Source organism: Dipodomys merriami, unplaced genomic scaffold (genome assembly GCF_024711535.1).
Source record: "Dipodomys merriami isolate MVZ:Mamm:240054 unplaced genomic scaffold, mDipMer1.0.p SCAF_4, whole genome shotgun sequence".
Classification (NCBI taxonomy): Eukaryota; Metazoa; Chordata; class Mammalia; order Rodentia; family Heteromyidae; genus Dipodomys; species Dipodomys merriami.
In genome coordinates, this window is record NW_027205603.1 from 93,258,138 (window position 1) to 93,270,612 (window position 12,475).

Below are 12,475 nucleotides of genomic sequence, written 5' to 3' on the forward strand. Positions count from 1 at the left end.
TAGTGATGTAATCAAATTCCAAAACCCTTATAAAGTGATTAATTCATTTCAGAATTCAATGACAATTCCACGGCAAGTTCTTAGTATTTCACCTAAATTCCCAGTGGCTATAAATAGCTTGAAAGACTATTATTTAGAGGGAAAAAAAAGAGAGACAATGTGTGTTAGTTTAAATAGGAGAACTTTGGAATTAAGTCTACACTCGTACCTATGTATGAGTGTACCTATGTATACAAAGATTATCTGTGATAATTGTGAAATCTCAAAACACATATTAGGACTGAGTCTTCATTGAGGCTTTATCACAAGAAGTCAAATACATAATGACTTGCCAAGCTAGCAGTGAAAACTTGTATTTTCAGAACTTCATTAGTTCAGGATAAAATTTAAAATTGATCATTTTTTTCAACAAATTAAAGAGTAGCCTTTAATACAGGACCTTTCACATCCATGGATATCAACTGCTATGCATTGCTGTTATGAAGATGCACAGACTTGAAATTCCACAGGGCTTACTAACCCAGTAGAGATGCAATGCTTCCATTTCCCTTTCTGTTACTGTAATATTCTTGAGTAATCTCATACAGACATACATGTACATCTTATTACATTTTAGAATAAATTCCTATAGATCAAATTATTAGGTCAAATAGAGAAACTGTCAGTGTTCCACTGTTTCTTATTTAGAAAATGATGCTGGGGCTAGGAAGGTGGCTCAGTGGTAGAGCAGTTTCCTTGCATACACGAGGCCCTGGGTTCGATTCCTCAGCACCACATAAGCAAAAAGAAAAAAGTCGGAAGTGGCGCTGTGGCTCAAGTGGTAGAGTGCTAGCCTTGAGCTGAAGAGCTGAGGGACAGCGCACAGGCCCAGAGTTCAGACCCCACAACTGGACCCCCCCCCAAAAAAAAAAAAAAAGAAAAGAAAATGATGCTGATAGCAAGGGGGCTGCCAAACACACCTCAGGAAAAGAACTGTCCTAGGCTACAGAGCTACAAAATGCAAGGAAGCATACAACAGTATTCACTGCACTTTACATTAATTTTTGTTTCTTTTAGTCCGTTATGAGGCCTGAACTCTGGGCCTGGGCGCTATCCCTCAGCAATACCATTTGAGTGTCACAGCGCCACTTTGGACTTTTTCTGCTTATGTGGTGCTGAGGAATCAAACCCAGGGCCCTCATGCATGTAAGCCACGCATTCTACCACTAAGCCAGCTTCCCAGCCCTAGGTTTTCTATGTTTATAGGGACTACTCAACTTGATTCAAGACTGCAGTGAGACACATCCCAACTGAAGGCCTAGTACTGTCCAAGTGTAAATTCTGAGAAATCATGAAGTGTCCCTTCTCCCCTGCTCATTTGTGGCTACAAGTATCACACCTAGCTCTCCCTGTTTATTGTCATGTAAACCAGAGAATTATCATGGGAATAGGGCATGACTTAGCTGCAGCTGTATTCCTGCAAAATGTGTATAAGTGGAAGCCAAGCACTGGCCTCATACCTGCAATCCTAGCTACCCAGGAGGCAGAGATCTGAGGTTCACAGTTCAAAGCCAGCTTGGGCAGGAAAGTCCAATTAACTATCAAATTATCTCCAATTAATGACCAAAAAACCAGGAAGTAGACTTGTGGCTCAAGTGGTTGAGTGCTAGCTCTAAGCAAAAAAATCTCAAGGATATCACCCATGCCCTGAGTTCAATCCCCAGGACCAGCACCCAAAAACAAAGTGTGTACTTGGGAAACTACTGTAAAAGCACATATGACAAATAGTATAACAGAGATGAGATGCTTTCGAGTATTTTCTGTACTTTACAAACATATGCCACATGAATAAACAAACTTTAAAAATGAAAAAGAAGACAAGATAAAAACAGAGAAGTAGAGTGGTGCTGTGGCTCAAGCGCTTGCCTTGAGCTGAAGAGCTGAGGGAGAGTGCCCAGGCCCAGAGTTCAAGCCTCACTGCTGACAAAACAACAACAACAACAACAACAAACCCAAAACAAACAAAAAAAAAGGGAATGGTACATTTTAGCCAGGCGCCAGTGGCTCACACCTATAATCCTAGCTACTCAGGAGGCTGAGATGTGAGGATCACGGTTCAAAGCCAGCCTGGGCAGGAAAGTCTGTGAGACTCTTATCTCCAATAAACCACTAACTAGAAAACTGGAAATGGCGCTGTGGCTCAAGTGGTAGAGGGCTAGCCTTGAGCTGAACACCTAAGGGATAGCAACCAGGCCCAGAGTTCAAGCCCCATGACTGACCAAAAAGACCCCAAAAACAGAGTAGAAATGGATGACAGCAAAAGGTGGTAAGGAAGACTTCAAGGGTCGTAGACAGCCACAGGGAGGAGAGAACAGGGCATGAACCAACCAAAGCCTGCATCTTGATTACAAATAATAAATTCTCAATGCTAGGCAGCCTGCTATTGCCTGCACAGCCAGATTTAAAGAATGATTAGGAAATTACTTGACAGGCAGGTTTTTCTCATTTAATCCACATTAATAATCCCTATGGTAAGAAATGGGACAATAAGCAAGAGGCTCAGAAAAGGACCTCAGCCCACATAGCTGCAAAATGCACAACAGTATTCACTGAACATTATACTTAGCGTTGTTTTTTGTTGTTGTTGATTTGGTCGGTCCTGGGGCCTGAATTCTTTTTTTTTTTTTGGTCTTTTTTCTTTTTTGGCACTGGGGATCGAACCCAGGATGTTGCACTTGCTAGGCAAGTGCTTTGCCACTGAGCTACATCCCAGCCCCTGGGGCCTGAATTCTAGGCCTGGTGCTGTCCCTCAGCTCTTCAGCTCAAGGCTAGTGTTCTACTACTTGAGCTACGGTGCCACTTCCAGCTTATGTGGTGCTAAGGAATCAAACCCAGAGCCTTATACATGCAAGGCAAGCAGTCTACCACTGAGCCACCTTCCCAGCCCCTATATTTAGCGTTTTATAAGGACTATTCAACTTGATTCCACACTACAGTGAAATATGTCCTCTTAGGAAAGAAGATCTTTTGGACTCACTGGCATTCACAGTAGTACTGCTGACCATACAGTTTTCAAAAAGTAAAAACTAGGACAAGCTAGGAAGAGGGTGGTAAAGGTAAAAGGAACAGAAAGTTGTTGATTTTTAGGTCAGCCTAGAAAATATAAAAGGAGAAACTATGAGCTATTTAGGCCTGTATCATGTATTCAGGAAACCAATGCCATCAAAGTAACCATATATTTCCTTAGTAGGTAAATTTGTTTCTCAGAGAAACTATGCCAATATCAAAGTTTATCATCTAGCAGGAAAAAAAAATGCCATGTAAGTAAAGTACTCTAATTTGAAACTAAAATTCAAAATGCTCCCAATCCCATAACTTTGGAGTTTTGGAGTTTTGACAAGATGGTGCAAGTAAAGAATTTCACATCATGGAATTTTGCTTCATGCCCCAAATCATTTTAATATATATATAAGATTGCTTTCAGGTTATGTGTATAAGGAGTATGTGAGGGACTGGGAAGGTGGCTCAGTGGTAGAGCGCTTGCCTTGCATGCCTAAGGCCCTGGGTTCGATTCCTCAGCACCACATAAGCAGGGAAAAAAAAGCGGGAAGTGGTGCTGTGGCTCAGTGGTAGAGCGCTAGCCTTGAGCTGAAGAGCTGAGGGACAGCGCCCAGGCCCAGAGTTCAGGCCCCACGACTGGACTCCCCCCCACCCCAAAAAAAGGAGCATGTGAAGCACAAATGATCTCATGTATACACTTCAAGACATTCTCAGAACATCTAATTATATATGCAAATACCCAAACAGCAACATGATTCTGATCAGAAAGACCTCTAGCCCCAGCATTTCAGATGACACACACATAAGCTGTAAAAACATGCCAGTTAAACTCTCTTGTCAACACTGGCACCAAAATGTTCAATTTATCAGACAGCTAGTAAGTGCAACAGAGTGAGGTACACACGAGCCATTTGTAAGCTGGGTAGGTCATCAACTTATGAGTAGATCAACAACAATCTTAGCTGGAATCCAAACATGCCCTGTCTGTCTACTCAGCCATAATTAACTTCTCTCTGATTCAAGTCAGTATTCCTGTAAATCTTCAAACTACCTACAAGTTACTTCCCTGACACCTGACATTTTCTTTTTTCTTTTTCTTTTTTCTTTTTTTTTTTTGTCAGTCGTGGGGCCTGAACTCTGGGCCTGGGCGCTGTCCCTCAGCTCTTCAGCTCAGGGCTAGTGCTCTACCACTTGAGCCACAGCGCCACTTCTAGTTTTTTCTGCTTATGTGGTGCTGAGGAATCGAACCTGGCAAGCGCTCTACCACTGAGCCACCTTCCCAGCCCACACCTGACATTTTCTGCATGACTCTACCTTACCCCAATTCCAACTGGTAGAGACTTGTGTAGCCGCCTGCCTTCTCACTGTGACTCTTGTAAGCTCTGTATTATCTCACACAGGGAGGAAAGAGACTTTCACCTTCTCATCTCACTCTCCTGAATCTAATCCACCACTGTACCTTCCTGGTACTATATGTCCAGTCTTATACCTATGTTTCTTCCTTATTTTTCTAGTTCATTTTAGTTGTCTCAGGATACTGTCAAATTCATCCACCACATTAGCTTATTACTATACTCTTAAACTTTCTTATTTCTTTTTGGACTGGGTAAAGATCTCTCCTAACATGCTTGCATCTTTACAAATCTATTCCATTTCCACACTGACATCCAATCAGGGTGATCTCACTTAAAAACTGAAAATTCTCTATTCAGGAGGCTGAGATTTGAGGACTGTGGTTTGAAACCAGGTCAGACATGAAGGTCCAAGAGACTCTTATCTGCAAATAACCACCCAAAAAAAAAGCCCCTGAGTTCGAGGCCCAAGTCTGACGTGCACGCGCGCACGTGCACACACACACACAAATCTAATCAAGGCATTCACTAAGTACATGCTTCAAATAACCTATATGAACAAACCTAAGCTCCTCCATTTGCAGGATGTATTCCCTATGACCTGATTTTTATTCACGTACTTTAGCTTAGACTTAAACAGAAATATTTTTTTTCTCTCCCCTCCCCTTCCTATAGAGAAAGTTCAACTTTTCCTAATCTGAAGGTGAACTCTTTCCTCAAGGACATATTCCTGGGCGCCATTCCCACTGCACACACTTACACTAAGATGACAACCTTTCTACATATAGTCCTATAGTTCACACTTACAAGCAACACAAGCTAATTGTTTCTAAGATTTTTCTAGAAGATAAAAGGAACAAATAAGAGGAGATAAATAAATAAGTAAAGCAAATAGAGGAAATTAATAATAATAAAGAGTAAATTAGTTTTGGGTGGGAAGGGTTGGGGAAGGGGAAACAAAGGAGGAGGCTACAATGCTTGATAAGAAATGTACTCATTATCTTGCCCATGTAATTGTAACCCCTCTGTACAGTATTTTCACAATAAAATAAAAATAAAAATTAAAAAAAACAGTAAATTAGTTTCAGCAATCCTGACCCAAAACAGACATTTAATATGTCCATTAAGACCAAAAAAAAGTATACTAAACAACAAAATTGTATGAATGCTTTGATATTTAGTAGCCTTTGGAGACATAGTCTTCAGTATTATTAAGCAGTAACATTTACTTGGTTGTAATATTGTGTTCGTACATCTAGGTCACAGATATTTATTGCGTAAGGTATAAAAAACAAGCTAGCTGGTGTAAAAAACTATTATTACTTAATTATGCAAACTGTAATCAAGATGGGTAAAGTTCACTGTAACAATTTTTATATATGAAATTTATTGATAGGCAAAATGACTCTTGAATTGTAGAAAAATGTAAATGGGTTCACTGTCTCCAAGTGAAGATTTCTCAGAGCACATACAATATTTATTTGGGTAAAAGATTCTCATTGTCATACACTGAAGAATTGATACTCTCTCAAATGTTAGGTTTACTCTATGTAAACCTAGATAAAAATGAAACCTATTAAGAGTCAAAGAAACAAAATGAAGTATATTATTCTCTTATACCTGTTGGTAGAAGAAATTCAGAGTTGGCTTGTCTTCAGTAAACTGGTTTAGAAATCCTTTTGGCAAATAACGAATTCTTAATTCATACCTAAAAAGAAATTCACAAAATAAGAGTAATTAAAAAAAAACTAATTTTCTCAATTTATGGTCTAAACTATACTATTATTGTCAATGACTCTGAAATATGAATTTAAAAATAAGAGCAAGTGTAATCAATTATTCTTTAAACTGAGATTCTTTTTCAGCACAAAACAAGTATACCTGTCAGAGGTATATGAGGAAACAGAGCATGAGGAGAACACAAGGCCTATAGCCTGTGGATTATGCTCCCCCCTGTCCACCCTCCTACCCTTTCTAGACGTATTCCTGTGTCTAATTTAGATAAGGGAACTGGAATACCATGCACCATGTGTCCATGCTGCCTGCTGTCTTTCATTCCACAATATGCTAATAGCTGTGTTTTGATCTATGCTGAATTGCACAGCCCTGTATAATTATTTATCCTCTGTACTGTCACTGGCCACATTCAACTTTTTGGCTATATGACTAATGGTACTAGGGACATTTTTTCAACTTTTTTTGAATGCACTCTGTGTGGTTCTTGTTATGTTTCTATGTGTATGTATGTGTGTATGTATATGTGTGAGTATGCTTATATAAATACTCTTCTATGTCTTCTGGTAACATATGTACCCAAGCACAGTCTGAGTCATAATGAGTACAGATATGAGTAAGAGTAGTTACTACCATGTATGCCAAAAGGGATGGGCAGGTAACAGGGTAAGTCACTCACCAGCAGCTTGAGGTCTTCTATGTCCTCATGGTCTACCGGCACCTGCAGGTGAGCTCACTCTAAAGGGCATAGTAATTATTCATGGGATTTTAATTAACATTTCCTGTACAACTAATAAACTGAGTGTTTGAACTAGCACTCATATGAAGATATGTTCATTGGACCTTCTATTATGACAGCTCAAGCTGTCATCTCTCCAGCTGGATTTTCTGCCTTTCTTCTAACCAACTGCTAATGTGAAGATGTTTAGTAGACTCTGGATGTGAGACCTCTGTTAGACATAGTGAATGTTTCTCTCTCTCTCTCTCTCTCTCTCTCGCCTGCCTGCCTGCCTGCCTGCCTACCACCTACCTTCCTTCCTTTATTCCTCTCTCCTTCCCTCCCTCCCTCCTGCCATTTATTCTTTGCAGTACTGAGAATTGAACCTAGGCAAGCACACAATAGGCAAGCATCAACCATGAGTGAAGATGGAGGTTCAAAGCCACCCTGAGCAAGAAAGTCCAACTCTTATCTTCAATTAACCACCCAAAAGCCAAAAGTGGAGCTGTGGTAGAGTGCCAGCCTTGAGTAAAAAGGGTAAGGGACAGCACCCAGGTTCTGAGTTCAAGCCCCAGTACCAGCATAAAAAAAAGGGGGGGGTGGGTTTGAAATAAAAAACTTCCATGATTACCAATGGCTAAAGGAATTTCACCAGCTGGGTACCAGTGGCTCAAGTCTATAATCCTAACTACTCAGGAGGCTGAGATCTGAGGACTGCAAGTTAGAGCCAGAAGTAGAGATGTGGCTCAAGTGGTAGAGTGCCACCCTTGAGCAAAAAAAAAAAAGTGACACTGTCCAGACCCTGACGATAAGCCCCAGTCCCAGTACACATGGAATGCTACCCAAAAAAGAAGAAAATCAAAAGCAGGAAAAAATAAATCCTACTATCTGAGATTAGTAAAGTATGAATAGGAAAGAATATCTCACAGACATATATATGTCTTTTTTTTTAAAAAGACAGAAAATACAACATACCTTTCAATATTAACATAGAAAGGTTAATTTCTTAATTCTCCAATCAAAATATATAGAGCAACAACTTGGATTACAAGAGGCATAGTTCAATGGTAAGAGTGTTGCCTAGCAAGCTTAAGGTCCTGAGTTCAATCCTTAGTACAGGAAAAACAGAAAATCTAATCACTTGTTGCCTACAAGAAACATATCCAGGGCTGGGAAGGTGGCTCAGTGGTAGAGCGCTTGCCTTGCATGCATGAGGCCCTGGGTTCAATTCCCCAGCACCACTTAAGCAAAAAGAAAAAAGCCGGAAGTGGCACTATGGCTCAAGTGGTAGAGCGCTAGCCTTGAGCTGAAGAGCTGAGGGACAGCACCCAGGCCCAGAGTTCAGGCCCCATGACCGGACCCAAAAAAAAAAAAAAAAAAAAAAAGAAACACATATCCACCTGGCGTCAGTGGCTTACGCCTGTAATCCTAGCCACTCAGGAGGCTGAAATTTGAGGATCAAAGTTCAAAGCCAGCCTGGGAAGGAAAGTCTGTGAGACTCTTATCTCAGGTAAACCACTTATAAAACCAGAAGTGGCTCTGTAGCTCAAGTGGTACAGTGCTAGCCTTGAACTGAAGTGTCTCTCTGTCTCTCTGTCTCTCTGTCTCTCTGTCTCTCTGTCTCTCTGTCTCTCTGTCTCTCTCTCTCTCTCTCTCTCTCTCTCTCCAGAAATATTTTCCAAGCAAATGGATCCCGAAAAAAGGCAGAAGTCTTTACATTTGATAAAAATAGACTTCAAGCTAAAATCAGCCAGAAGAGACAAAGAAGGATATACTTTAATTAAAAGGAATAATTCATGAAAAGGAAATTACAATTAGTATAATGACCAAACACTGGTGCACCCAGTTTCATTAAACAAACATTTCTGGACCTATTTATGGAAGCACTGAGAGACCCTGGCATACTAATAGTGGGAGATTTGAATTCTCCACTCTCATCAACAGAAAGGTCATTCCAACAACAAAACACAAGGCCCAGGGTGGAAAATAACTAGAGTAAGAAGGGCTGGTTGTATGTTCCAAGTGTTAGAACACTTGTCTAGCACATGCAAGGCCCTGAGCTCATACCCTACTGCCCCTCACTTTCTCCTCAAAATAAAAAAAAAAGGGGGGGGGAATAGAAAAGAAAGCTATGGGGAATTGAAGACCTAATAACCATGGTTCTCAGATGGATCAGCTGCCAGCTGCCAGTTTATATAATAAATAAAGTCCAAGGGGGCTTGGAATGTGGCTCAGTGGTAAAGCGCTTGCCTTTCATGCCCAAGGCCCTGGGTTCAATTCCTCAGTACCACTTAAGCAAAAAGAAAAAAGCCGGAAGTGGCGCTATGGCTCAAGTGGTAGAGTGCTAGCCTTGAGCTGAAGAGCTGAGGGACAGCGCTCAGGCCCAGAGTTCAGGCCCCACAACCAGACCCAAAAAAAAAACAAAAAACATTCTCAGTCATAAATAAAGTCCAAGTTCACAAAACAACACAGATAGCCCTTAAGAATGATGGTATGTGAACAAAGACCTACAATTCTAAAAAGCTGGGAAGGATGGAAATAGAAATGCATTGCTTAGGACAAATTAAAGCAAATCAATGCAAGAACAGAGTCATCCATGAATGCAAAGATTAATGGATGAAAATATAATGAGAACCAGGAAATCTGCACAGTCTCTCAATCAAGAAACTACTTAATTACAAAAGGGAAACAGTGATTTCACAGTGGAGAAACCTGTCTACCACCACCACCACTACAATCAAGTGATTCAAGTTAGAATCACCTGTAAAAGAAGTCACTGTCCTCACAGCCTTATTGGTATGAGATACTACCTCAATTGTGGAAATTTTGTCAAAATCCATAACCTTAATCATGAAAAGACAAACAAACCAGTCAAACTATTTGAGGAATACAAAAGTCAGTATAGTTCAGAAGTATCAAATTCATGACTGATAGGCAGACTAAAGAACTGTGCCAGATTAGAGAAGACCTAAGGAAACAGGAGAGTTAACTGACACCGTTTTACTCTCAGCTGGATCCTGGGCCAGGAAAAGGGCAGGTAAAGGGACAGCTGTGAGTTGTGAGGGCCTGCATAGCAGACCAAGTACTTGCATGAACGTCAGTGTTCTGGCTCTAACAGCTGTACTAAGTTCACAAAAATCTTTAAAATTTACAGAAGTTGAGTGAAAGGTATATAAGGCTTCTGAGGTTTTGGGTTTTGTTGTTGTGGTTGTTTTTCTCCCGGTTGGTTGTAGGGCTTGAACTCAGAGCCTGGACCTTGTCCCTGAGCTCTTTTGCTCAAGGCAAGCACTATAGCCACTTAGAGCCATAGCACCACTTCCAGTTTTCTGGCAGTTAATTGGAGATAAGTCTTAGAGATTATTCCTGGCCAAGCTGGCTTTGAACCTCGATCCTCAGAGCTCAGCCTTATGAGTAGCTAGAATTACAGGTGTGAGCAGCAGGGTTGGGCTTTTGGGTATTGTATTTCCTTAAACTCTCATACAACAAGACTACTCTATAGTCTTAGTTACAGATTCCCAAAAAAGTCAGTTTTAAATCTGCTTGGACATTAAGTTGCACAGCCACTGACTCAATGGAAATGAACTCCCCACCATATTTCATGGATCAGCTGATAATGTGCTCAATGGTCATGTATCTCCAGGTCACCCAAGAAGGCTCCTTCTTAGTTCAGCTCCTTCTCTATTTCAACAAGAAAGAACACATGCCATAAAACAAGCTTCCAAATTCAGACTAGTCCTGAGCAGTTCAATCTAACTATGGTTCTGCACTGGTGCCCACCTATTTCCATCTCAGAGTTGACCAGCTGTTGAACTTCATGCTTCCAAAAGCTTCCTATGTTATTAATAGTGTGTTCTGATTGAGGAGATTGTCAATGATCTACATGGCTTTCTATTAAGAGTCCAATAAAACCATTTCTCCGGGATTCAAACAATAAATGGCCATGATTTCAGAGTGGGACAAAACATAAGTAGAATGTTTCTTTAGAAAAGCGAAGAAATTATGTCAAAAATTAGGACAGTGGCTTCCTCTGGAGACAAAATTTGGGAAATGGGTACACCTCTAATCAAGTGGGCTACAAGTCACCAATTCAGAGACAACAGATTACTGCCAAGAGGCATATAAGAATTAGGTACTAGTAACAAGAAATGCATGAGTAAGTACATGATCATGAGCTTTTATGTAGTTCACACAAACTGAACTCAAAGAATAGGAAGAGAACACCAGAAAAAGTTAAAAATTATAATGGTATACATTCCAAGCAAACAACATAACCTTCAAACAGTGAAATAGAAAGCTTAAAAATGCATAAACACACTATCTCTTCATATTAATAGAATGTATTTTTATTTCAAAAAGGATGAAAACATCAGTTAAACACTAAGGCACAAATAAAAATCACCTCAATCAGTATCATAAAGTTTTTCTCCCTGTGGTGCAAGCAAACAAATCAGTAATCTATAAGATTTTGTTGTTATTGTTAAATGCACACATACAATTGGAACCCCCAATTGGAGGGGGGCAGTAAACTTAAAAGCATTTACAATATACTGTAGAAGCCCTATATACACTTCACTCAACTTCTGTAAATTTTAGACTTACATGAACGTAATACAGCTGTGAGATAGAGCCAGAACACTGACATTGATGCAAGTACTTGGTCTATTAATCAGGCCTTCACATCTCACAGCTACCCCTTACCTTCCCCTCTCCTGGCCCAGGATCCAGCTGAGAGTACAACAGTGCCAGTTAATGCTCCTGTTTCCTTAGGTCTTCTCATAGGTCAAATACACTTATCAGAAATTGTGAATAAATTTTTTTGTTTGTTTTGTCGGTCGTGGGGCTTGAACTCTAGGCCTGAGCACTGTCCCTCAGCTCTTCGGCTCAAGGCTAGCGCTCTACCACTTGAGCCACAGCGCCACTTCCAGAAATTGTGAATAAATTAAAAACGAGCTAGTTCGTTTTCATTATGTTAACAGTGCTTAATTACTACATGAATACAAGGTTCTACAGCATTATATTTTTGTGCTTGGCTTATTTTTAAGTTACATTCTCAGTATAGTAATTTATTGCATTTCATTAAAGTACTTTTACTGAATATGTATTTTATAGCAGGAATAGTGATGGGTAAGAAAAAGTCTCTGAGGGAGAAAGTGGAACAATTATAAAGGCTATGGGAAAAGGCAATAGTTGAGTCCTTGCTCTTGGAAGTCCCAAGTAGTCTAGCAAGGAGAAGAGCACATCCAAGGTCACACCAAAGGTCAACATAATGACTTGTACAAAAAGCCAATGAGTTAGAGAGCCAGAGACAGGAGTCAATAAGTAAGAAGTTGTAAAAGGTAAAGGCAAAGGTGGTGGTGAGATCGAGAAAGCTTGAGGAAGCTATTCTTTTCATCAGTTAACATGGCTAACACGAGAAGAAACTACCTACTCAAATGGCAATGTGAGCATTTATGGAAACAATCCTAAACTACATTATAGAGTTGATGCAAAGTCCAAAGGCACCAAAGTCACTACAATAAGGAAGAACAAACCATAGGAGACAGGACTGCAGCGCTACAAGGGAGTCAGAACCTTTGGAGCTTTGCCCTATGTGCTAAGAGCTACTTCAAGTTTCTGAACAGAAACAATTTAC

The 12,475-nt window shown here is 40.3% G+C and overlaps 1 protein-coding gene across 12 annotated transcripts in view; it reads right to left on the reverse strand.

The window, feature by feature from the left end:
• The window catches only part of Ptk2 (protein tyrosine kinase 2), a 248,044-nt gene that overhangs the window by 133,384 nt on the left and 102,185 nt on the right, over positions 1–12,475 (reverse strand). For 11 of the 12 annotated variants that reach the window (XM_069991475.1, XM_069991474.1, XM_069991473.1 and 8 more), the window contains one exon: positions 6,012–6,099. In XM_069991475.1, the coding sequence (XP_069847576.1) occupies positions 6,012–6,099 (88 nt within the window). Of the gene's footprint in view, positions 1–6,011; positions 6,100–6,804; positions 6,844–12,475 lie in introns of those variants that run through there. The other variant, XM_069991477.1, reaches the window with a different exon arrangement.